The sequence below is a fragment of the Budorcas taxicolor genome, chromosome 16 (assembly GCF_023091745.1).
Source record: "Budorcas taxicolor isolate Tak-1 chromosome 16, Takin1.1, whole genome shotgun sequence".
NCBI lineage: Eukaryota > Metazoa > Chordata > Mammalia > Artiodactyla > Bovidae > Budorcas > Budorcas taxicolor.
Window position 1 is genome coordinate 66472406 of NC_068925.1, and position 26883 is coordinate 66499288.

The window sequence follows — 26883 nt, forward strand, 5'->3', positions numbered from 1 at the left end:
CACCTCAGACAAACAAAACTGAAGCACTGATTGGGGTAAATTTTATTCATCTGTGAACTGAAGCCAGGTCTTTAGGTTTTATCTCTTAAGAATAAGTTTTGTTAAACACCAGTGTGCCAGACACTTTGAGTGAAAAAACAGATACCTCGTCCACCCAGACAGCATCCACTGAGCCCCTGAGAAAGACTGCGGCTTAGACACAGCAGACGTTAGGTGAGTGTGGAATGAATAAGCAAATGGAGGCATGACCAGCTGTTGGGAGGAGTCCTCCAAAGTAGGAGGCCGCATTTCCCTGTGTAATTGACCAGGCTTGCCATCCGTCTTTATTTTATAGTGCCATAGAGTTCTGCCTTCTTGTCCTTCCGCAAGAGGGTTTTCTTTCCAAAGTGGCTTTTTTCTTTTTTTTAAAGCAACCTTTGTCCTTTTTTTAAAACAATCATCCTGCCTGTTCTGAATTGGAACCTCACCCGTTCACTCTTGTGCCCTCGAGGAAGGCCGAGACAAGGAGCTGTGCTAGTGGCAATAACTGAGTTAGGATATACAGGAAGATAGAGGAGCATTATTTCATTGTAACCCCAGTCTCACTCAAATAATGATCACTCTTCTTTTTCCTATCATAAAAGTTATTGTTCTTTGAAAATCATGTTATATTTTAATTAAAGCACTATATGTACATAGGTTAAAAAAATGCTGAAGGCTTATCATGGACAATTATACCCCCTTATCACTTCCTCTCTTATTTGTCAACGTAGTTAAGTCACCATTTTGATTAATTGCTGATGTTTACATGATGCTTGTTGTTTTTATGTGCTGTGTGCTAAGTTGTTTCGGTTGTGTCCGACTCTTTGTGACCCTATGGACTGTAATACACCAGACTTCTCTGTCCATGGGCTTCTCCAGGCAAGCATACTGGAGTGGGTTGCCATTTTTGATGGATTTTGTACATTAGAAATAGTATTCCCTGCAGAACCAGCTGAGTTTTTCTAAAGCAGCAGCCAGTATTTTTTGAGCATTTGTTATGGGCGAGGCACTGTTTTAAGTGTTCAGTTCAGTTCAGTCGCTCAGTCGTGTCCGACTCTTTGCGACCCCATGAGTCGCAGCACGCCAGGCCTCCCTGTCCATCACCAACTCCCAGAGTTTACTCAGATTCACGTCCATCGAGTCAGTGATGCCATCCAGCCATCTCATCCTCTGTCATCCCCTTCTCCTCCTGCCCCCAATCCCTCCCAGCATCAAACTCTTTTCCAATGAGTCAACTCTTTGCATGAGGTGACCAAAGTACTGGAGTTTCAGCTTTAGCATCATTCCTTCCAAAGAAATCCCAGGGCTGATCTCCTTCAGAATGGACTGGTTGGATCTCCTTGCAGTCCAAGGGACTCTCAAGAGTCTCCTCCAACACCACAGTTCAAACACATCAATTCTTCGGCACTCAGCCTTCTTCACAGTCCAACTCTCATATGCATACATGACCACAGGAAAAACCATAGCCTTGACTAGACGGACCTTAGTCGGCAAAGTAATGTCTCTGCTTTTCAATATGCTATCTAGATTGGTCATAACTTTTCTTCCAAGGAGTAAGCGTCTTTTAATTTCATGGCTGCAGTCACCATCTGCAGTGATTTTGGAGCCCCCAAAAATAAAGTTTTAAGTGTATTCGTGTATTAATTCATGTGGCTCCATGTGTGAGATTAAGTACTGTAAATATTCCCATTTTACAAATGAAAAAGCCAAAGCACAGAAAGCACTGAGGAAGTTGCCCAAGATCATATGGCCAGTCATTCTATTAATAGCTCTTGAGGCTAAGCTTTTAGCTACCATGAGTACCCATCTCTTGAAAGAATGTCTATGTGTGTATATATACACGCTGGTGGTGGTGGTGCTCAGTTGCTCAGTTGTGCCCAACTCTTTGCAATCCCATGAACTGTAGCCTGCCAGGCTCCTCTGTCCTTGAGATTTTCCAGGCACGAATACTGGAGTGGGTTGCCATTTCCTTCTCCAAGCTACCATGTGTAAAATAGTTGGTGGGAAACTGCTGGATAGCAGACTGAGCTTAACTCCATACTCTGTGATGACCTAGATGGATAGAATGAGGGGGATGGGGTGGGAGTGGGAAGGAGGCTCAAGAAGGAGGAGATATATGTATAAATATAGCTGGTTCACTTCATTGTACAGCAGAAACTAACACAACATTGCAAAGCAATTATACTCCAATAAATTTTTTTTTTAACTTTTTTGAAAAAGATCTTAGGGAAGAATCAGAAGTTGTGCCAGGATTTGGGGACTCGAATTTAGTTAGTTTGGTAGACAGGATGCTCAGTGGGAGAAACCTAGGGGGAGTGAGTTTATATTAAGAAGCAGAATAGTTTAGTCTTTTAATTGGTTTGTTTATTTTTGTATATACTTCTTTTACCTCTTTTCCTAAGTCCTTGTGTTTTCCTGAGCATATAATAAAAATTAGTCTACTAGAGAATCTTCAGGCAAATTCTGACTGAAGAAGCAATCCAGAGCATTCAGTGAAGATGCCCAGACAGATGTTAGATTTTGATATGAAGACTTTAGCACAGAGTTTTTGAAATTGAAACAGTCCTGAAAAAGATATGGTTTATTTTGGTACATATGTCATTGATGAGTAGACAGAGTAAGGTGTGAAAGTAGATGTAAATTTCACCATTCTAGGAAACAACTGTAAGATCCTTTCTTACCTGAAAGAGCAGCATTTCTAGAACTCTTGCCTTTCTCCTTCCTTACCTAATATGAACTTTTATGAGAAATGTTAACTGTTTAATAATTTTGGCATTATAAACTCACTCCAGCACTCACCTCCATCTAATTGTCTCATGTTAAAGTCAGTTCCCTTGATTATAAATGTAACCTTGTAGCAGATCTTTGTCTGCAAAGCTTGAGAGAACCAGTTATGGGCCAGTGAGTTATTAACAATGGAAGAATTGATAGGATCTAGAAAGTGGTGATGATTCCATACCATCTAAAGCCAAGTCAAACCATTTTATTCCCTTCCAGCTCTAAAAACTTGATTCTGTACGCGTATTTGTTGTTGTTCAGTTGCTAAGTTGTGTCCGACTCTTTGTGACCCCATGGACTGCAGCACACCAGTCTTCCCCATCCTTCGCTGTTTCCCAGAATTTGCTCAATTCATGTTCACCGAGTTGATGATGCCATCCAACCATCTCGTCCCCTTCCCCTGCCTTCAATCTTCCCCAGCATTAGGGTCCTTTCCAGTGAGTCGACTCTTTGCATTAGGTGGCCAAAATACTGGAGCTTCAGCTTCAGCATTAGTCCTTCCAATGAATATTCAGGGTTGATTTCCTTGAGGATTCACTGATTTGATCTCCTTGCATTTTATGTCAAAAGTGAGGTCCAAAGATTTGGTGGGAAACAGTTGTCTTTAGTTTGATGGAGCTGCCCCTCTCTGGTGTGGTCTAAGGAATAAGATCCTATCACCACAGCAGTGCTTCTACCCCAGATATATTTTGACTGGCACAGCCTGCAACTGTTTACACAGAGAGAAGGGGGAGCAGGTTTGAAATGGGGTGTCAGCCTACTGTTTCTGACGTGCATTTTAATAAGCCACTTGACAAGATCAACAAGAAGAAAAGAAACATCGTGAACAGGTGTGAGGGAGCCGGAGAACAGTCTGCTGTTCACTCCTCTTAATCAAGTTGGCACTTTGTTCTGTCACCAGGACTCTGGCTGTTAACAGTGGCTCTGCTAATTCCCTCCAGTGTGGGATCTGATGAAGGGGGCGTAAAACCCCCCACGATTTCCCCTGTGCCCTAAATAAAAGGGAAAATGGATTTCTGTGGTGGTCATGTCACGGCCACAGCCTGAAATGTTCTGTTCATCCACCCAGAGTGTCATTCATGAAGGCGGCATTGCCATGGAAATGTGTGACACGTTGGTTGACAAGTTGTCTATTTCCAGATGGGCATCTTCATCCCCAGCATGAGCCTTTGAGAGATTTGACAGACCGTTTTTAAGTCTTGGCTTTGTACAGGCTGTGGTTTATCTAAGGGCCTTGCTGGCTTTTTTTGTTTCACACTGTGATGGATTTTGTGCAGTGTGTTGTGTAAGTAATAATGATAGGTCTGGCTTTGCAGACGTGGCTGTTTGTGTTTCTTTCTTTCTTTTTTATCCAATCAAAGCGTGTTCCATGAAATTGGCATTGGCTAGCCAGCCGTGTTTGTTAATGACACACTAAAACCTATCCTCTTTCTAAACTGGTGATGTTATAGAAAGTCTGTATGTGGGATAATTCTGCCTTGAAAGTCATGTAGCCCGCAGCTTTTCTTCATCGAAGAGAAGTATTACAAAAATATTAATAGTTTTTCTACTACTTTCAATTACGTTTTGTTTCCTGGATGGATAAAAAGAGAATGAAGTTTGAATATCACTCCCCTTTAGAGTGTCTGCTATGAGCTGTTGCTTGATATGGGAAGGGACAGCTGACAAGGCCAGGGTAGGTCCCCTCTAGGAGAGACCTTTTACTATGCTGCAGGTGAAGGGCCATCTTTCAGAAGGTTCTGCTTGGGACCTAAAACATGCTTTCCCCATCTTATCACATGAGGTTGTGTGTCCTCCAGACAAAATAATAGAGTCTGCTGGAATTGTGTTTTAAAAAAATAAATATGTGTATGTGTAATTTAAGTAATCAGAGACTCACCATAAGTCATTAACATCATAATTTAGTTAAGTTAAATGTTAGTAATTATCCCAGTGAACTATCATTTATAAATATTAATGTTCCAAACTGAAGTTAGGGAGTCCCTCTTTAGCTATTTTTTCCCCTTTATTTTTATCTCTATATAATTGTACTGGAGGCATAATTAGTCAGTGTCTTTTCTTTTCAATTAGCAAGAGCTTTTCCTACTTCTGAGTAAATAATTCCTAATTAAATGCACCAATTTTATTGATTTACTTTTATTTTTTTTCTCTTCTGCATACCAAATTGAAATGTGAAATTCTTACACATTGTAACTGTGGATCAGAACCCACTGATTAACTTGTTAATACATTCAGGATGTGGTATTCCTAAAGGACTCATTGCTGTAAACTTGTACCACTCTTTCTAATTTCTTTAGAAAGAAGCAGGATCAATAACTACCTTGAATTGTCAGAAGGAAAAAAACAGTTGGCCTCTGAATAGGGAGTCTTGATTCAGAAATGTGCAAATATATTACTTTCATAAGGATGATAACTTTGAGAAACATTGGAACGGCATAATTACTAAAGAAACGTCACCATAACAAACATCTTTGGGGTATAGCATATTGAGGGATAGTATGAGGAAGCCTGAAACTATTTTGGAAATGGTATTATAAATAATAAGGTAAGAAATTATGTAAGAATACAGACGTTGTAGCAAATTAACTGCAGACAATAAGAAACTATATTGCAACTTCCTAGTGATAGATATCTATCTAGCCTGTTCTGTACATTATTCCATGCCCTTTGCTAGGCAATCATCATTTTATTGGTTGATGAAATTTTCTAGTTCCATAATGTCTGTGATTTTTCTCCCCACATACTAAAGATGACTCAAAGTCACGCCTGTTCTTGACCTTAGTGTACCCAAGTCAGTTCCTGGTGACAGAAATCTGGTGAAAATGTCAGCATTGTCGTCACCAAACCTCTGTCCTGGAAAAGAACTTTAATTGCAAGTTTTCCCAAGTTTGACCTGCGCTGTGTTTCGGTGTTGGAATCTGTTGTACTGTCTTTCTCTGGCTGTTGCAAAGACCAGGTCCTGTCCATGGCCCACTCTACTCTCCAGCCTTGACTGATACACCTACCAATTAGAGCCATGCTCCTCTCGTGTGTGACTTTACAGAGAGGTTAAGAAAACGTCTGTATATATCATATGAAATTGTTGTTGCAGATTGTTGCACATTTAATATGTGAATCATCAATAGGAAAATTTCAACTTCCAATTGTTTACATCTATTTGTTGATCAGTCAAGCTCGTTGCTTTTACTTTGTTTTTTCCAAAGAGAAAAATTTAGGTGTGAATGTACTGTATAACACTGCTGCCACAGGTATTTTGAACTAATATTCTCATGGAGGAAAATCTCCGTAGATCATTACGTGATACGCCCTATTACGTATAAATTCCAAATATTGTTTGGAGATGGAACAACCTCCATTTCCAGTGACACCATCTGCTCTCTGTAAAAGAAGCAGGCAGTGCCACTTTTGTTAGCGGCCTTCATGATGCTGAATTTTTCCCAGTGGACAGAGGAGAGCACTTCATAAAAAGAGGCTAGTTAAGCATCTTCCAGATTGTTTCAAATGAACCATATATAAAGGCCACAGGGAAAAAGGCTCTAACAAATTGTGTTGTTTGGCTTTTCTTACTGACACTTTCTACCATTGTGAAAAAAGTTACAGAATGTCTTCTCTTTTTTGGCACTCAGATGAGTATAGGATCAAACCGGTGGAAGAGGTCAAATACATGAAAAATGGGGCAGAAGAGGAGCAGAAAATAGCAGCCAGGAACCAAGAAAACTTGGTAAGAACTGCATTTCTTGTATAACAGTGAATTTTGGTGACACCTTTATAATAAAATCTGCACTGCATGTTTAAACTGCAACATAACACTCCAGCGCAAGATTTCTTGAAAATGCCATTGCTATTTATAGCTTGCTTGGAGGCTGCACCATTTACTCCTGTATCCTGTTTGTTTTCAAACAAACCCTTCTTTAATCTTGATAGAGGATGCTCCAGGAGAAACAGCAGGTTTTTTAATGTTTCAAAATGATTAAATTTAAAGGAAAAATCATGACATAGGATTGAGCTTTATGGGGGGAGAACCTTTTTTTTTTCTTTCTTTGCATCCTTTAACTCAATGCAGATCAGAGTGAATGGCTAAGTTTTATTATTGTTGATATGTAGTATTTTAAGGAAGTTGCTTTTCAAAGGAAAATAAGGTACTTAGAAGGTAAGTCTTTATCAAATAGTACTTCACATTCACAGTGTTAAGGTATTATGGGTTTTGAGTTAATGTGAGAATTCTAATGATCTGAAACAGATAGTTAGAAACCTCTTTCTCTAAAACAAATCAATAAACATATTCCACCTTAATATTTCATATCTGAAAAAACATTTAGTAAATTATCATATTAGCTGATTTAAGACATTACAGATTGTTAAGAATATGCATTTATTCAGTTGTGTTGGAGCAACACTGTTTTTCTCTTTTATTTTGGGATTAATTACTGCTATTTTTTCATGTTTCAGTGAATACATTTTTAAGAAGCTTGCAATGTCATAAATATTTTCACTTGACTTAAACTCCTTTTTCCTTGTTATGCTTTGTTTTTATGATTTCTGCTACAGCAGAAGGAGTTGGCAGAATGTTAACCAGTGCTCAGGAGTATTTAAGGCTGTCATTTTCCTTGATACTCTAATGAACATAACAGGCTCATTCTTTTTCCTCTATTCTTTTCTGAATATATAACCTATGACTTGCAGTACTCAAGTATCAACAACTGAATATTTTAGATCATTTTAAAGGAGCCAAAATACTTTGATAGAATTTTACTTCATAAACGGGATTTGGATTTTAAGGTATCCTTTAAGTCACAGAGGTTCATCATACCTTAGGTTTTAACATCAACACTTAAATTAGTCCTGGGTGTTCATTGGAAAGACTGATGTTGAAGCTGAAACTCCAATATTTTGGCCACTTGATGCAAAGGGTTGACTCATTTGGAAAGACCCTGATGCTGGGAAAGATTGAGGGCAGGAGGAGAAGGGGATGATAGAGGATGAGATGGTTGGATGGCATCACTGACTCAATGGACATGGGTTTGGGTAGACTTTGGCATTTGGTGATGGACAGGGAGGCCTGGCGTGCTGTGGTTCATGGGGTTGCAAAGAGTTGGACACGACGGAGCGACTGAATTGAACTGAACTTAAATCCAGAAAAAGGTAGCTATGACTGAACAGTGAAATTAATATTATCAGGCTTTTTATATAGAAATTGTTGTACTTTGAATAGATGCATAGAATATTTGAGTAGCTGAAACATCAGTGGTCATTTTTTCCACTCTGTTTTACTGAAAATCAGAGTTTGTCCTTGCTTGATATAATTTCATCTTAAGTTATAAATATCATCGTGAGTAACAGTATTTCCATTGAATGCTAAAGACACACTGGTGACCAGTTAGCCAGTAACTGTTTCTTAGATGTAACTGTCTACTTTCCATGTTTGTATCTCTGAAATCCTAAAGAAAGCAATGACTTTTATCTTACAGCTTGTGAGTCCTTCCTCAGTGTTGTTAGGGCCAATACAACTTTTTTCCGTTTTCTCCCAGTTTCATAATCTGTAGACTCCTTGAGGCTAGTATTCTTTTTCAGCACTGTGGCCAAAGCTGATGCTAGTGCTTTTCCATGCAGACTGAATGGGGAGATTCAGACAAAGAGAAATCTCTGGCCTTATTTATTCACGGATTATCTATGCCAACCCCACACTTTTTCACTCTGCCCTTCAATCAGAGTCCAGACTAATAAGAAGAGTTTTCAAGTATCTAAAGATTTAGAAGGAAATGGGGAACTAAACAGTTGTTTCTGGTTCTGAGATTTCTAGATTGCTTCACAAAATTAAATGATTTTCAGTTATCTGGAGGTATGTTACCCTTATCACCTCCATGTTGGGGGATGCATAATTAAGTACTAACCATGCATATCATTTGAGAAAACAAATAGCCTCCTAAATTTGAAGCTTACGTTGGAAAGTGGATAAGAAAGACTTAGCAATTCTTTATTTTCACACCCGTTAAAATAATCTGAGAGTCAAGATGTTCTCATGTTTCAAAAATGATTTTAAGATGTAGCTTGAAGTATTTTTTTAAAAGATTTTTTGTTTACCCAAATTGTTGAAACTAAGGGGAGTTGGCAAACATAACCAAGGCATATGGCATGATGGTGACAACCGTGGGCTCTGGAAGCAGAAATTGCTTTGGTTCAAATTTCAGCTCTGCCACTGACTCGTTGCAGAATCCAGTCACTTTACTTCTGTAAATCTCTGCCCATCCATTGAGGGAAAAGACAGTGCTTCACGGTGTTCTTGGCAGGATTACACAAGATGACTGTTATAAAATTTTGAGTGCAGTGTCTGGGACAGGTGAGAGGTGATTAAGTGAATATTTTAGGTTAATGCCAGTGTTATGTGTGTTTTTGAAATCTCTTGCTCTGGAACTATGAAATTACTTAAATGAATTAAGTTTTGAACACCTGTTATGCACAAGGCCCCTTACATGTATTGAGAGACACTGTGCCCTTAAGGTCATTGTTCTTAAGGAGATTATAGTAAAGTTGAGAGGAATGTTCAGGTCGACCAGTAGGTTATCGAGTGCCTCTGTGTACAAGGCTCTGTACCAAACTCTTCAAACAATCACAAAAATAAGGAAACCACTGACCCTCACCATGAGGACCTTGTACTGCAATACACAGGTAAGTACCAAATCAGTATAAATAAAGCAGGGTTAGATAAATAAAACAAGACTGACTCAAAAAAGGCAACACAAAGACCTGCTGATATCCAAGGAGGCAGCTGTCTTGTCTGTGTGGTATCAGGACCTACTTCATGAAAGAGCTGGCCTTTAAAAATGGGCCTCAAAGGATAGAATGAGGAAGAGTGCCCAGGTGGAAGTAACAGAGATGGAAAATGCAAGATGTATTTAATAAAAAGCACAACGTCCTATTTGACTGTGGAGTGGGAAGAGGCAGGAGAAGGCAACAGTAGATGCTGCTACTGCTAAGTCACTTCAGTCGTGTCCGACTCTGTGCGACCCCATAGACGGCAGCCCACCAGGCTCGCCCGTCCTTGGGATTCTCCAGGCAAGAACACTGGAGTGGGTTGCCATTTCCTTCTCGATGAGCAGTGGTGAATTAGAGTCAAAATGTAGATGGGGTCATACATAAAGCTTTGATGTCCAGTTAAGAGATCCAGAATAATTCAGTGGATTCATGGGAGCCTTTGAAGGTTTGAAGGAAGAGATTGGCCACATGAGATTATGATTCTGGAAAGTTATGTGACTTCAGCAGGTATAATATGGATCAGTGTGGGAGATCATTCATAATAGTTTTTGCAAGAGATAATGTGCCTGAACCAAGGTGGTGACAGGGAGAATAGAAAAGATTTAACAAGGTTGTAATAGAAGCAACAGAATTTGACAGCTCATTGCCAGCATTAAAAGAAGGCAGAAGAATCAAGAGATAATGATAATAACAAGACTGTGAAATCTGGAAAGATGACCAGTGGTGATGAGAATAACTGGTGACCTCAAGGAAATGATAAAATTACTAGGAAGACCGTGTTTGATGAAAATACAAAGTGTTCATTCTTTCATTATTCATTACTCATTCTTGCTCACCCTTGAGAGATCAGATATGGTTCACAAGACAGAAAGGGAAGCCTCCATACATATGACACTGTAATAACAGCAGTCACAGAGCACCTGTACTGCTACCAGGGTCTTATAAGCTCTGTGCTTTGGGGGCTTCAGAGGCACATGATGTAAATCTCATCCTAAGGATCTCACTTTCTGGTAGCAGATAGAAGGCATGTGACCTCAGTGACCACAACTCAAGGTACCTTGCAAATGTAGAGGTTGGTTTTGAGCTAGCAAAGATTTAGGAACTTTCAGAATATCCATGCAAAGAAGTCTAGCAAAGTCCACACCCATGAGTGTGTGGAATTTGTCGCCAGGGACATGTTAGGTATTCAGTATATTTTTGTTTGCTTCACTGGATGGAGGAATATATGAATAAGAATATGAATATATGTACCTAGTAGTTGCTCAATAGTATTTAGATTTCCAGGTCACTCGGGCACTTTGACCACATTTTCTATGGATGGCAGAGATCATGCAAGTTTTCTGCAGCTGATAATGAATCATTTATCAGTAACTTATGTAATCAGTACAGAGATGTGCATTCATGCAATTTTCACCATTGTTGAGCACCCATATATTTCACTTTAGTTCTCTCAGATTTTAAGTCCTTCTTCAGGAAGGTGGTATAAAGTAGTAACATTGGCTTTGGAGATTATATATAAACATATATCAATATGGATCTTAGGTTATTTCTAGCTTTAGAATTTTGGTCAAATATCTGAGTCTTCTGAACTTCAAGTTCCTCATCTGGAATCTGGGAGTTATGAAATTATTGAAGTATTAGAAGAGAACCTAGGTGAATATGTTTAGAATAGGGGGCTTTCTCAAAACACAGAAAGTAAAAGCTATGAAGAAAGAAAAATAGTTTATTTCATTAGATCAAAATTAAGTACTTTGTATGACAGTCTAACTACAAAAAAAAAGTAGTTAATAGGTTAGCAATAGTCTGGGAGAAAATATTTATGACATAAAAGACAAAGGACTAGTACAGAGATTTCTAAAGAACACTTGTGAATAATTAAGAAAAAGTTAATCCACTAGAAAAATAGGTGAATGAAATGAACAGATGGTTCACAGTAGTGGATATTAAGCAATAACATATGAAAAGATGTTCCACCTCGCTAGTGGAGACACTACTTACTCCCTTACCCAACTTGCTGCATTAGAAGACTCTGAAAAATGCTGACTTCAATCCGGAGTGGGCTCACTGGATGGCTGCTGGGGTACTCTCTAGGACACCTCTGTGCTTTTGCTCTCTGAGTTAAATATGTGCTTTCCAAGAGCCAATGTGATGCTTTCCAAACCTGTTTATACTGGTTGAATGTCATTGTAATTATGTAATTCAGTTAAGTAATGTGTAAACCAATGAAACACAAGTGTGGAAAGAGAGCTCTTTTTATAAAAATTAGAGCTCTAAAAAAATTTTTTTTAATTAAATGCTTTAGAAAATCTTGATGAAGGTACATTACTAAAAACCTGTGGCTAAATTAAATTAAATTCTGCACTCAGAGTATTTCACAAGGCTTTTACATTTCGCTTCACTTAAGATACCAAACCATGGAGTCTTCGATGTACATTCTAAGGGTATGGCTAATGCAGAAAGTATATGTATGGCCCTTGACAGTGATCCCTTACTTGAGAAACTTTGTTCCTGTATCAGAAGTTGGGAGGGAAATGCACAACTGTGTATTTTAAAGCAAAGAGCATGCTTAATGTATATATACATTTTTTTTATATTGCCCTACTTTAGCTCACTTTATCATTGAATTACCAGCCCAGATGGTGCAGCCTAATACAATTTGTATTGTAATGAGGGGAATGCGTACTAAAACATGATTCTTTAGCTTGGAAAAACTTTGAGATTGATAATATCAGATTTTGGCATGGCTGTAGGCAAGTATTTATTCACATACTAGTGGTAAACATCTTAGAGGACAAGTTAGCAGTACCTATTCAAACTTAAACATGCGCTCAGCGTCACGCAGCACTTCCGTATCTTGATAGCCACCCAAGCAGCTGCCCTTGTGAATAAGAAAGCTTGCATAAGACTTTCACCGCATCATTTTTATTAGTGAAAAATTGAAAATAACTTTCACACTATCCCTAGAAGAATACTACAGGTGTAGTATGTCTTCACGCATGCTTAGTCATGTCCTACTCTTTGTGACCCCATGGACTATAGCCCACCAGGCTCCTCTGTCCATGAGATTTCCTGGGCAAGAATACTGGAATGGGTTGCCATTTCCTTCTCCAGGGGATCTTCCCAACCCAAACCTGCATCTCTTGCATCTCCTGTATTAAAAGGCAGATTCTTTACCACTGTGTCACCTGGGAAGCCCAAAGCTGTAGTTCATTAGACAGCAATTTAAAAGAATGAGTTAGAACTTATGAACTGTCAGGGAGAAATACAAATGGTAAATTGGATATGTATAATATGGTACCGTTCACTTTTTTTTTTTTTAAGTGAAGTACAATAGCAACACTCTACATTTTCTATAAGTGCTCACAAATGTGTAGGGATCCATAGAAAAACCTGCATGGATATGTCCCTAACTACTATTAGTGGGCCTCTGAGTTAATAGGGGATATAAGTATGACCAGGCTCAGTATCCTCCTCTATAAAATAGGGATAATAACTGAACCCACTTTAGCAGGAAGTTGTGAAAATTTAAGTAAGATATTCCAATAATCTCTTAGCACAGCTTCTGGCATAGAAAACACCACTGTTGGCTGTTGTCAGCAGTGGAGTTGGATTGGGTGGGAAGAATGAGAAAGGATTGGGCATGTTGGAAAAGGGGATTTTTATCTTTCTATTTAATATTTTAATTTTTAAAAGAAAATTGTTGTTGTTGTTCAGTCACTCAAACACGTCTGACTCTTTGTGACCCCAAGGACTGCAGCACACCAAGCTTCCCTATCCTTCACCATCTCCCAGAGCTTGCTCAAACTCATGTCCATTGAGTTGGTGATGCCATCCAACTATCTCATCCTCTATTGTCCCCTTCTCCTCCTGCCTTCAGTCTTGCTCAGCATCAGGGTCTTTTCTAATAAGTTGGCTTTTCACATCCAAAGTATTGGAGCTTCAGCTTATAAAAGAAAATATATTATTTGTGTGATTTGAAATTTATTTTGAGGGGGATAATAATAAGTAAACTTCAGTAACAATTTGGATATTTGGAATCTGTAATGTAAGTAGGATTATGTCATTTTCTCACTATCTTAAATATCCTCAGTTTTTTACCATTCCCTGATATCTGATTAATAACAGACAACCTCAAAGAGCTCAAGGAAACTCAAGGACTATCCAGCTTCCTTTTATGTAGGTTAATAGTTTTGCATATAAATAATTTAAGAGTAAATTATGCCAGTCCTGACAGTATTCAGTCTACTTGCATCTCTAAAGACAAATAAAAAACATTCTAGTTTTAGTTTTGAGGATTTCTCTCTCACTGTATTCTAAAACATGCTCATATTTTCCTTGATTAACATTTGTCATTCTTGAGCTGTTCTCCCTTCAATTGAGTTCAGTCATTCAGTCATATCCAATTCTTTGTGACCCCATGAACTACAGCATGCCAGGCTTCCCTGTCCATCACCAATTCCCGGAGCTTGCTCAAACTCATGTCCATCGAGTCAGTGATGCCATCCAACCATCTCATCCATATTGTCCCCTTCTCCTCCTGCCTTCAAGCTTCCCCAGCATCATGGTCTTTTCAAATGAGTCAGTTCTTCACATCAGGTTGCCAAAGTATTGGAGTTTCAGCTTCAGCATCAGTCCTTCCAATGAATATTCAGGACTGATTTCCTTTAGGATGGACTGGTTGGATCTCCTTGCAATCAAGCATCAGTTCTTCGGTGCTCAGCTTTCTTTATAGTCCCAACTCTCACATCCATAATGGAAAAACCATAGCTTTCACTAGGCGGACCTTTGTTGGCAAAGTAATGCCTCTGCTTTTTAACATGCTGTCTGAATTGGTCGTAACTTTTCTTCCAAGAAGCAACCGTCTTTTAATTTCATGGCTGCAATCACCATCTGCAGTGATTTTGGAGCCCCCCCATAATAAAATCTGTCACTGTTTCCGCTGTTCCCCCATTTATTTGCCCTGAAGTGATAGGACCAGATGCCATGATCTTAGTTTTCTGAATATTGAGTTTTAAGCCAACCTTTTCACTCTCCTTTCCTGGTGGCTCAGAGGTTAAAGCGTCTGCCTCCAATGTGAGAGACCCAGGTTCGATCCCTGGGTTGGGAAGATCCCCTGCAGAAGGAAATGGTAACCCACTCCAGTATTCTTGCCTGGAGAATCCCATGGACGGAGAAGCCTGGTAGGCTACAGTCCATGGGGTCCCAAAGAGTTGGATACAACTGAGCGACTTGACTTTCACTTTCTTTCACTTTCATCAAGAGGCTCTTTAGTTCTTCACTTTCTGCCATAAGGGTGGTGTCATCTGCCTATCTGAGGTTATTGATATTTCTCCTGGCAATCTTGATTCCAGCTTGTGCTTCATCCAACCCGGCATTTTGCATATAAGTTAAGTAAGCAGGGTGACAATATACAGCCTTGATGTGCTTCTTTCCCAATTTGGAACCAGTCCGTTGTTCCATGTCCAGTTCTAACTGTTGCTTCTTGACCTGCATACAGATTTCTCAGGAGGCAGGTCAGGTGGTCTGGTAGTCCCATCTCTTTAAGAATTTTCCACAGTTTGTTGTGATCCACACAGTCAAAGGCTTTGGCATAGTCAGTAAAGCAGTAGATGTTTTTCTGGAACTTTATTGCTTTTTCAATGATCCAACGGATATTGGCAATTTGATCTCTGGTTCCTCTCCCTTTTCTAAATCCAGCTTGAACATCTGGAGTTCACAGTTCACATACTGTTGAAACCTGGCTTGGAGAATTTTGAGCATTACTTTACTAGCGTGTGAGATGAGTGCAATTGTGCAGTAGTTTGAACATTCTTTGGCATTTCCTTTCTTTGGGATTGGAATGAAAACTGACCTTTTCCAGTCCTGTGGCCACTGCTGAGTTTTCCAAATTTGCTGCCATATTGAGTGTAGCACTTTCACAGCATCATCTTTTAGGATTTGAAATAGCTCAACTAGAATTCCATCGCCACCACTAGCTTTGTTCGTAGTGATGCTTCCTAAGTAAGGCCCACTTGACTTCACATTCCAGAATGTCTGGCTCTAGGTGAGTGATCACACCATCATGGTTATCTGGATCATGAAGATCTGTTTTGTATAACTCTCCTGTGTGTTGTTGCCATCTCTTCTTAATATCTTCTGCTTCTGTTAGGTCCATACCATTCCTGTCCTTTATCATGCCCATGTTTGCGTGAAATGTTCCCTTGGTATCTCTAATTTTCTTGAAAAGATCTCTAGTCTTTCCCATTGTATTTTCCCCCCTATATCTTTGCATTGATCTTTGAGGAAGGCTTTCTTATCTCTCCTTGCTCTTCTTTTGAACTCTGCATTCAACCATTTGATGCTGATTTTTCGGGGTTTATTGGGGGAGGTTGGGTTTGGAGTCTTGGTATGTATTTCCTAGATTTGTATGTATAATAGTTTTAGACTCACTATTTCCAGATATCTTTGTATAAATAAGAACACTGTTTTCTATCAAGTGACACATGTCATGGGTGGGTAAATTTTGATCTCAGTCTTATCCATAGAATTAAAGACTGAGTTGAAACATGCTTTTCTAAGTCACCAATTCCTGAGTACAATCAAGTAGCAAGATAAAAAATAGAGCATTCTAATAGGCTTTAGTGGAAAAGGAGAATGGAATCAAGGTTTAGGTGTGCCCTCTTCTTGCCTATTGAGTTGCTAGAGCTTCTATACCTGTCTCTAGTGTATTACATTTCCAGTAAACGTCAAGACAGCCGGTGGCAGGAATGAAGGCCCAGAGGTTAGGAGACATCTTTGATAAGAGGAAATGTTCCAGAAACCTACCAGAGCTTTCTTTGGAGCACTGGCATTTGGCTGGTGAGAACTGGGAAGTGGCCCTGACCCACAGAATATGCCATGGTTGGAGCAGTCCCCTGGAGGAGGCTGCTGTTCTCCGAAGCATTGGACTGATTGACAGCCTGAAGCAAACCAGAGCAGTGTGCAGTTTCTTCAGTACCTATAGGTCGACAAGAAAACTAAGTGCTCAAGACCACCGTCACTCTACGCCCGTGAGGAACAAAAAGCATGTGAATGAACATTGTAAGCTTTGCCTCAATAAGTAGTCTCTGACTGTTTTATGACCTCATGGATGGTAGCCTGCCATGCTTCTCTGTCCATGGGATTTTCCAGGCAAGAATACTGGAGTGGGTTGCCATTTCCTACTCTAGGGGATCTTCCCAACCCAGGGATTGAACCTGCATCTCTTGCATCTCCTGCACTGGCAGGCAAATTCTTTACCACTGAGCCACCTGAGAAGCACAATAAAATATATACCTCTCATCTAGACACTCATAATTGGGAACCCTCAAAGTGTTGATTTGAAGTCATCTTTTTAACAAATGCGACATTTACTTATCCCATGACTCTGTAGAACAGCTAATATAATAGCAAACTGACTTTTCTGTTTAAAGGTTGTTCTTGGTGATCTTAGGAATAATTGTTTCTCTTTTGAGTGCTTGTCTCAAATGGAAGGTCAAGTAATTATTTTTGGAAACCAAATAATGCAGAAGACCGTGACTTTGAATTGAACCAATCTCCCAAGTCATTTAAACATTCCTAGCACTCTAGAGAATAAGGCAAAATAAACTGACGAGTCAAGCTAGTATTACAGACATAGAGTCAAGCTTTACAAAGCACCTCTCTTCCCCTACCACCCCCCCTTTCCCCTCCTTCCTTCAAGGTGCCTATTGGATTTGAGCTCAGGCTGGGGCTGGAATGGGTTGTGAAGGTGGGGCATTGGACTTGAAGGAATCCTGGTTCCCAAACCAGAGTGAGGATAGGGGGTGGTCCTGAGAACATCTGATTTAGACAAGAGAGACCTCGCCCTCAAGCAGCCTCCTAAGTGTCGCTTTAGCACAAGACTCATCCCCAAAGATTCCCAGCTTCTAGCTCAGTGAGTGGTCTCATTCTCACTTCCTGTTCTCTCATGCCTATGACATTGACACCAGCCTCATGTTCCTCCAGATAACAAGAGACAGCATCAAGACCTCAGACGTTTCTGAAGGGAATAACCTCTCACGTGAACTTCAGTTCTGGGGACTCCATCCTCTTTTGTGTGTTGTGACACAGAGGGAATGGGAAAGAAGAGTGCTGTCTCTTCGCTGATCTTAGAAATCATCCTTTGTCCAACTAGTATTTTTGTGTTACTTGAGCCAGGCACATTAAGGGTCCTAAAGATTCTCCTGGCACTGTGGTTAATTTACTTTATAGTAGAATGGGAGTAGAAAGGATGAGGAATTTGTTAAATTGACCTTCTAAGATTTAAGTGTTGAACAGAAGCAAAGTTCCTGATTAAGGAACAGAATATTATGAGAACAAAGGAAGGCCCACAAAGTGCTTTGTAAACATAAAGTCCAACACAAATTATAGTGATTATTGATGTCCCTACTTAAAAGGACACCTGGATTTGTTTCTGAGATTAGTTGCTACTTCAGGTGGAAACAAGTTAACAAATAGCATTCTTCTGGTTCCAAGTAAGAGTTAATACCTATTCCCCTTGAAGAAAGACATATTATCATGTGTGTGTGTGTGTGTGTGTGTGTGTTAGTTGCTCAGTTGTGTCTGACTCCTTGTGACCCCATGGACTATAGCCCACTAGGCTCCTCTGTCCAAGGAATTCTCCAGGCAAGAATACTGGAGTGCTAGGAAACGGCAACCCACTCCAGCATTCTTGCCTGGAGAATCCCAGGGATGGCAGAGCCTGGTGGGCTGCCGGTCTATGGGGTCATGCAGAATCGGACATGACTGAAGCGACTTGGCAGCAGCAGCAGCAGCAACCATTCCCTTCTTCAGGGGATCTTCCCTACCCAGGAACTGAACCTGGGTCTCCTGCATTGCAGGTGGATTTTTTACCCTCTGAGCCACCGGGGCAGCCCTATGTCATCATAGAACACTTTGTTCTCTCATAGAGAAAGGACAGTATTAAAGTGTACAATTTCCCCCTGCTATCTGAAAGTAGTGCTGCTATGAAGCCTGTAAGCTGAAATGGTGTAAAGGGAAAAAGCAGTTACCTTAGGACACATCTTGCTAATGGAGGCACACAATAAATTGAGATACAGCACAGATGTTCACAGACATGGTTCAAAACTACAGCAGCTTCATGCTGAGATGCTGAGCGTAGTTCCCAGGAAAGGAGCTTGGTGGTGCCACTCTCGCTGTGTGGGGGACCCACTGCCTTTCTAACAAAACTTGAGCAAAACAAACGCTGAATGTTCTTTTCCTAATTTCGCCTTTTCCCCTAATAACAAAAATCCTCTTCGGATTTCTTTCAGCATCCAAAACAGGTACTAACGTAGTTCTTTTATAAAGGCAAAGTGGTATAAAGCAAACTTTGAAAAAGCAAGGGATACCTGTACCCAAGAGATATAGAAACCCATGAACTGAAGGTGGTTTCTGGAGCAGCTACTATTGTCATTCCAACAGCTAAGCATAGCAGAACATGACTGAAACCCTCTTTCAAATAGCTTTTCTTCTTTTCCATATTAATACACTGACCTGACCATAGGCAGGTAAAAATGGTGTTAGGGGTTTGGTACAACATATCACTTTTTTTATAACCAGCTTTTAAATTGAAATATAGTTCATTTACAATGTTGTGTTAGTTTCAAGTGTACAGAAAAGTGATTCAGTTGTACAGACATATATTTTTTTCAGACTTTTTTTGCATTATAAGTTATTATAAGATTGAATATATCTCCCAGTACTGTACAGTAGGCCCTTATTGTTTATCTTTTTTATAAATAGTGTGTATACATTAATCCCAGACTTCAGATTTATTCCTCACTCTCTCTTTCCTTTGGCAACCCATACAGTTGTTTTCTATGCCTGTAAGTCTATTTTTGTTCTGTAAATAAGTTCATTTGTGTCATTTTTAAAATAATTTTTATATAATTTTTTATAATTTCTATAATATCAAGTGATATCATATATTTATATTTCTCTGGTTTTCTTCGCTTAGTATTATTTTCTCTGGGTTCATCCATGGTGCTGCAGATGGCACCATTTCATTCTTTTTATGGCTCAGTAATATTCCACTGTATGTGTGTGCCACCTCTTTATCCCTTCATCTGTCATTGGACATTGAGGTTGCTTCCATGCCTTGGCTATTGTGAATAGTGCTGCTATAAACATTGGCGTGCATGTGTCTTTTTGAATTATAGCTTTGTCCAGGTATATGCCCAGGAGTGGGATTATAGGATCTTATGTTAACTCTATTTTTAGTTTTTTACAGCATATCTCTTGGATAAATTCCTATTTTGATGTACTCAGTTCTTACTGTCAGCTAGATATTATCTGGGCCCTGATGGAAAAAAGAATTAATGAGATACTGATATAACTCGGGAAGCTCAAGGGGCGACAGACACATACACCAAGTCTCTAATAGAGGCCCTAATGAAGTCTTTTGGGAAAATGGGAGTGGAACAGTGGACCCTGGTGGGGAGATCTGAGGAGATTCAGAGAGCTGGCATTGCAGCAGGGTCTTGAATGAAAGCAGTTTGCACTGATATATGAAGAGGGGAAAGGGGTTTCGAGCAGAAGGAATCGTATGAGCCAAGCACAGGGATGTGACATGAATAGTGAGTGGATCAGGAGACTGATGGAGCGCATTGTGAAGTGTTTATTGGGTAGTTAATGTGTGTTAGCTGTTTTTTAAATAAACTAGCACATTAATTTCTGGTTTACAGACAGCCACATTCTTTAGCCAGTTTGCAGCTACAGAATAAATAGAACAGACCTCTGCTCACCTGACTTGAAGATTGAGGGTGTTGATAATAACTTCCCTTTTCCCAGCATTGTTGCAAAATGTGATCGTTTTTAAATATGCCTTCTTTGGATGCAAAGTGTTGTCTTGACCTTCTCTGCCCAGTAAAGCATAGCTTCTGATTTATCCTTTAAAACCTTCCTTGTTTAACTTTGGGAAGTACAACAAACTGTGCTTTTCTATTTAAAATTTTGGCCTCTTTTCCAAGAACCATACCATGATTTTTAAATACAGAATGGAAAGATGCCCTCTTCAAACTCTGATTCTGTTTAATCCACATGGTCATTTTAGACATCGGATTTATTTGTCTCACTGTTTTAAATGGGCATTTTTTACGCAAAGGGTCCAGATACAATAGTGGAGTAGGAGGAAATGAGTGACAAGTGAGAGGACCCCCTACAGCTCACACCAATGACAGTATGTAGAACAATAACACAGGCATGTCTTTTCTGCAGGTTGTTTGCATTTCTTTCTTATCTCCCCTGTGATGCTAAAAATAAAACCAAAGCATATTAGTTTCACTCCTCGGTTGGCAAACTCAGTGAGGTAGCTTCACCCAAAGTTAATAATATATGCCCTAGAGGTGAGAGTATCAAAAGAAACTGTGATAATGTTTCCAGGAGTCTGGGCTTTGAGTACTGTCTCTTCTGATAGACTTTGTAATTAATACTTAATATTAACAGAGATATAGGACTCACCTATACCTGTCGTTCAGAAAAGATAGAAATAAACAACCAGGAATAACAAACTCATGCATCTTCTTTGGCAAGGAGAGAATGCATTGTTTAGCCAGTCAATATTATAATAGATACATGACGATGCCATTGTTACCGCCTGCTTCATGTTCACAATGCATCTAATTTATTTACTCTGTATGATGATAGATGCCAAATTTCCTCCTTCTTTGAAAATTAAAATAACTGATAATGACAGATATATTTTCTAAAACTTAATGAGCTGGCTTCATTTTTTGGTTCATGTCAGAGTGTGATGTTATACTGCATATTTTTATTTACTGACAAACTTCTGCTCATAACTAGATCATTTGAGGGCACGCTTGATTGGAGGCAAACCTTTTGTCTTTTTTAATACGTTATGGATTTGTACAGTTGAGGGCACTTCAACCAGAAACAAGACAGGAATCTGGTGACTAAAACTAGAAGATGAGGTTTAACGTTGGTCTCGGAAACAAGGCAGAAGAGAGACAAATATCACTCGACATCGCCTGTCTATGGAATCTAAAACCTTGATAAAAATGAACTTAGTTACAAAACGGGAACGCAGACTCACGGACAGAAAACAAACCTACAGTTACTAAAGGGGAAGGTTGGGGAGGGATAAATTAGGATTTGGGATTAAAATATACACACTACTACGTATAAAATAGATAAGCAACAGGACCTACTGTATAGCACAGAAAACTATATGCAGTATCTCATAACAACTATAAGGGAAAAGTATCTAAAAAGGTATAAACACGTGTATGTGTGGGCTTCCCTGGTGGCTCAGAGGGTAAAGCGTCTGCCCGCAATACAGGAGACCTGGGTTCGATCCCCAGGTTGGGAAGATCCCCTGGAGAAGGAAATGGCAACCCACTCTAGTACGCTTGTCTGGAAAATGCCATGGACAGAGGAGCCTGGTAGGCTACAGTCAATGGGATTGCAAGGAGTCGTACACAACTGAGCAACTTCACTTCTCATATATATGTGTACATAATATGTACACATATATATTAATATATCTGAATAACTTTCCCATATACCTAAAACTAACAAAACATTATAAATCAACTACATTTCAATTTTTAAAAATTAAAAAAAAAAATAGGAACAAGACAGAAGGTTCCTTATTAGAAGTGGAGTGCCGGCACAGTGATGGGAATCTGAATCTCCCAAATGCTGACCAGGGTTCCTTTCCTTCTCCTGAGTCTGAGTTACATAGAGCCTGAAATGAAAGACAGGAAACACCAGCTGTAGGCAAAGAATAGAGAATCTCATTACGGTGAAATGCCTTACAGTCCGCGTGGTGCCTTCACACTCACAGTATGTACGTCACATCAGAGCATCCCCGCTGGCCAGGAGTGGGGGTCTAGTGAAACAGGATGAAACAACATGGAGCCATTGCACTTGGTTCCCTCCTGTTACTCTCTTACTTAACTGTACTTTTTAAATGAATTTTTCCCTGATTAGAAATGTACTGCTTGCTTGAATTACCTCAAAACATCTTGGAAAAAATATTAAAATGAATAAAAACATAAATAAAATTGGTCATAAATCCTATCACAACTGTTTGTTTTATGCTAAATACATAGAAGTATATTCTTCTTCTGAACAAAAATGGACCTGAATTTCTTACAAAGCTATACATAGTCTTGCCATATGTCCAACACCCATGCTTCTAGGATATTTGAAAAACTATAATCCCACAAAAATCTGCATGTGAGTGTTGATAGTAGCTTTGTTCAGAATCACCAAAAAACTGGAAGCATGTAAGATGCCCTTCAGTGGTGAGTGAACAACCCATAGTACATCTACACAATAAGGTATTATTTAGTGAGAAAAAGAAATGAGCTACTAAGCCCTGAAAAACATACATGAGTCTTAAGTGTACGTTGCTCAGTGAAAGAATATAGTCAAAAGGGTACAATACATACGATATCATTCTATTTATATGACATCTGAAAAAGGCTAAAGCATTAACTCAGTGGTTTCCATGAGTTTGAGGGAAAAGGAGGGCTGGGTAGGTGAAACACAAGGGAATTTTAAGGGGAGTGAAACTATGCTGTATGATAATGTAATGGTAATAGATACATGACACTATGCATTTATTAAAACTCATAGAACTTTACAACCAGAAAAGTGAACTGTAATGTTTGCAAATTAAAAAAAAAATTTTTTTTAAGTGGTCAGGGGATCCCAAGATGGAATATAGATTGACAAAAGAATCTAACAGTGTCATAAGTATATAAAATAACCTCATTGAAGGGGGAAGGGATAGGCTGACTAAGTAACTTTGGAATGGATGGATGGAGACGGTAGGACTAAAAGTAAAAGAAACTTTATGTAAGCATAGTACCGTGGAGCAAAGAATTAACAGTTCTGCACACACTGTTATTAGAGAATCCATGGATGCTGGGTGGTGGAGACAGGTTTCTCACTACTGGAGTGAGAGGTTGCTAGAAGGGAGGTAGCTAGAAGCATCCAGTGGCCCTGGATTAGAGCTGGAGACATCAGTATGAATTAACGATTAGCCAAATATAGATTTAGATTGATGCGTGTAGAAATATTGATGGATATGTGTATGCATGAATGCTACTTTGCTTCAGTCGTATCCAACTCTTTGCAACCCCATGGACTGTAGCCTGCCAAGTTTCTCTGTCCATGGAATTCTCCAGGCAGGAACATTGGAGTGGGTTGCCATGCCCTCCTCCAAGATATGTGTTCAGTTCAGTTCAGTTCATTTCAGTTGCGCAGTTGTGTCTGACTCTTTGCAACCCCATGAATCGCAGCACGCCAGGCCTCCCTGTTCATCACCAACTCCCAGAGTTCACTCAAACTTACATCCATTGAGTCAGAGATACCATCCAGCCGTCTCATCCTCTTTCATCCCCTTTTCCTCCTGCCCCCAATCCCTCCCAGCATCAGAGTCTTTTCCAATGGTTCAGCTCTTCACATGAGGTGGCCAAAGTACTGGAGTTTCAGCTTTAGCATCATTCCTTCCAAAGAACAACCAGGGCTGATCTCTTTTAGAATGGACTGGTTGGACCTCCTTGCAGTCCAAGGGACTCTCAAGAGTCTTCTCCAACACCACAGTTCAAAAGCATCAATTCTTCGGTGCTCAGCTTTCTTCACAGTCCAACTCTCACATCCATACATGACCACTGGAATAACCGTAGCCTTGACTAGATGGACCTTTGTTGGCAGGGTATGTGTATACTCACTTAAAAACATACACACACAATGTATGGACATGTATGTATTTGTATACATATATGTATATACATGTATTATTGATATGTAGGTGTGTGGAGGTATAGATATGCATGTGTACACACACACACGCACAATTTTCTTGCTCTCTCAGCTGAGGAGACAGACAGTGACACTCCAGATGCAACAAGCATAGCCAGTACCCTGATCTTACTTCTAGCACCATTCTCCAGAAAAAGGAACCAAGACTTTTTGAACAAATGGTTGATTATAGGGCTGGGCGATACGTAAGATGATCCTGGAGCATTTTGTAGTACCCAAATTGGGAAGTGCTAACATTATATACACACGATGGTGGGTGTGTCAAAGGGACACAGGAGCCAACTGAAAGAGTTCCCAGTGGCCAAAGCTGAAACAATTTAAGCAACAAAATTAATCACGTAGTTTTAGATTGTGCTGTTAATCTGGAGTTGTCCGCAACACATTTACTGTATACAAATTGTAAAAATAAAGATCCATGAGTTCATACTAACATATATAAGTAATTGAGTAAATAAATGGAGAAGAGTTGATAAATCTCATATGCAGAATAATTCCAAATCATTTAAGTATTACTCTGCCCTTCAGGAGGCAGAGCATAACTTCCTACTTCCTAAAGTGTGGGCTGTGCATAGTGACTTCTTTAGAGAGAATACATTGTGGATATGGAGGAAGAAAGGTAACATTACTCTGGAGAAAACTGACAACCACTACCCTGGCCAGGTGATCAAAATTAACATCCACAGTTTTAAGTTTATGTTCATAACATGTACCCTTGATATGATGTGATGAAAATGACCTCTGTGGTTTTCTTCCTCAAAACCCACAACCTCAGTATTATCATGAGAAAAAAAATCAAACAAATCCCAGTGGAGGGACAGTCTACAAATTACCAGTACTCCTCAAAACTCTCAGGGTCATCAAAACCAGAGAGAAACGGTCACAGCCAAGAGAAGTCTAAGGAGACGTGACAACTAAATGTATTGTCCTGGTTGCACTCCTGGAGCAGGAAAAGGACACTAATGAAAACGGAAATCTGAATATCATGTCAAGGTTGGTTCATTAATTGTGACAGATTGTCCTAATGTAAGATGTTACTAATAGAGGAAACCGAACGTAGGTTATATGGGAACGCTTTACTGTTCTCAGCACTTGTCTGTAAGTGTTAAACGATTCTCCATCATAAAATTTAAGTATAAAAACTGGACCTGTCCTAGACACACTGTGAATATACCATTTGAATATGCCATAATTTAACTAATACTTTCAGTTCAGTTCAGTTCAGTCGCTCAGTTGTGTCCGACTCTTTGCGACCCCATGAATCACAGCACGCCAGGCCTCCCTGTCCATCACCAACTCCCGGAGTTCACTCAAACTCAAGTCCATCGAGTCAGTGATGCCATCCGGGCATCTCATCCTCTTTCATCCCCTTCTCCTCCTGCCCCCAATCCTTCCCAGCATTAGGGTCTTTTCCAATGAATCAACTCTTCGCATGAGGTAGCCAAAGTATTGGAGTTTCAGCTTTAGCATCAGTCCTTCCAGTGAACACCCAGGACTGATCTCTTTTAGGATGGACTGGTTGGATCTCCTTGCAGTCCAAGGGACTCTCGAGAGTCTTCTCCAACACGACAGTTCAAAAGCATCAATTCTTCGGTGCTCAGCTTTCTTCACAGTCCAGCTCTCACATCCATACATGACCACTGGAAAAACCATAGCCTTGACTAGACGGACCTTTGTGGGCAAAGTAATGTCTCTGCTTTTCAATATGCTATCTAGGTTGGTCATAACTTTCCTTCCAAGGAGTAAGCGTCTTTTAATATCATGGCTGCAGTCACCATCTGCAGTGATTTTGGAGCCCCCCAAAATAAAGTCTGACATTGTTTCCACTGTTTCCTCATCTATTTGTCATGAAGTGATGGGACCAGATGCCATGATCTTAGTTTTCTGAATGTGGAGCTTTAAGCCAACTTTTTCACTCTCCTCTTTCACTTTCATCAAGAGGCTTTTTAGTTCCTCTTCACTTTCTTCCATAAGGGTGGTGTCATCTGCGTATCTGAGGTTATTGATATTTCTCCTGGTGATCTTGATTCCAACTTGTGCTTCTTCCAGCCCAGCATTTCTGATGATGTACTCTGCATATAAGTTAAATAAGCAGGGTGACAATATACAGCCTTGACGTACTCCTTTTCCTATTTGGAACCAGTTTGTTGTTCCATGTCCAGTTCTAACTGTTGCTTCCTGACCTGCATATAGGTTTCTCAAGAGGCAGGTCAGGTGGCCTGGTATTCCCATCTCTTTCAGAATTTTCCACAGTTTATTGTGATCCACACAGTCAAAGACTTTGGCATAGTCAATAAAGCAGAAATAGATATTTTTCTGGAACTCTCTTGCTTTTTCAATGATCCAGTGAATGTTGGCAATTTGATCTCTGGTTCCTCTGCCTTTTCTAAAACCAGCCTGAACATCTGGAAGTTCATGGTTCACATATTGCTGAAGCCTGGCTTGGAGAATTTTGAGCTTTAGTGAATAATTTTTCATAATACTTAGTATCACTAATCATTTCCTACACATAACCCTATGTGT

The 26883-nt window shown here is 39.7% G+C and overlaps 1 protein-coding gene across 2 annotated transcripts in view; it reads left to right on the forward strand.

Annotated features, from left to right (window-relative positions):
• The window catches only part of C16H1orf21 (chromosome 16 C1orf21 homolog), a 240703-nt gene that overhangs the window by 123008 nt on the left and 90812 nt on the right, over positions 1-26883 (forward strand). For both annotated transcript variants that reach the window (XM_052653486.1, XM_052653485.1), the window contains one exon: positions 6426-6520. In XM_052653486.1, coding sequence (XP_052509446.1) covers positions 6426-6520 — 95 coding nt within the window. The remainder of the gene's footprint in view (positions 1-6425; positions 6521-26883) is intronic.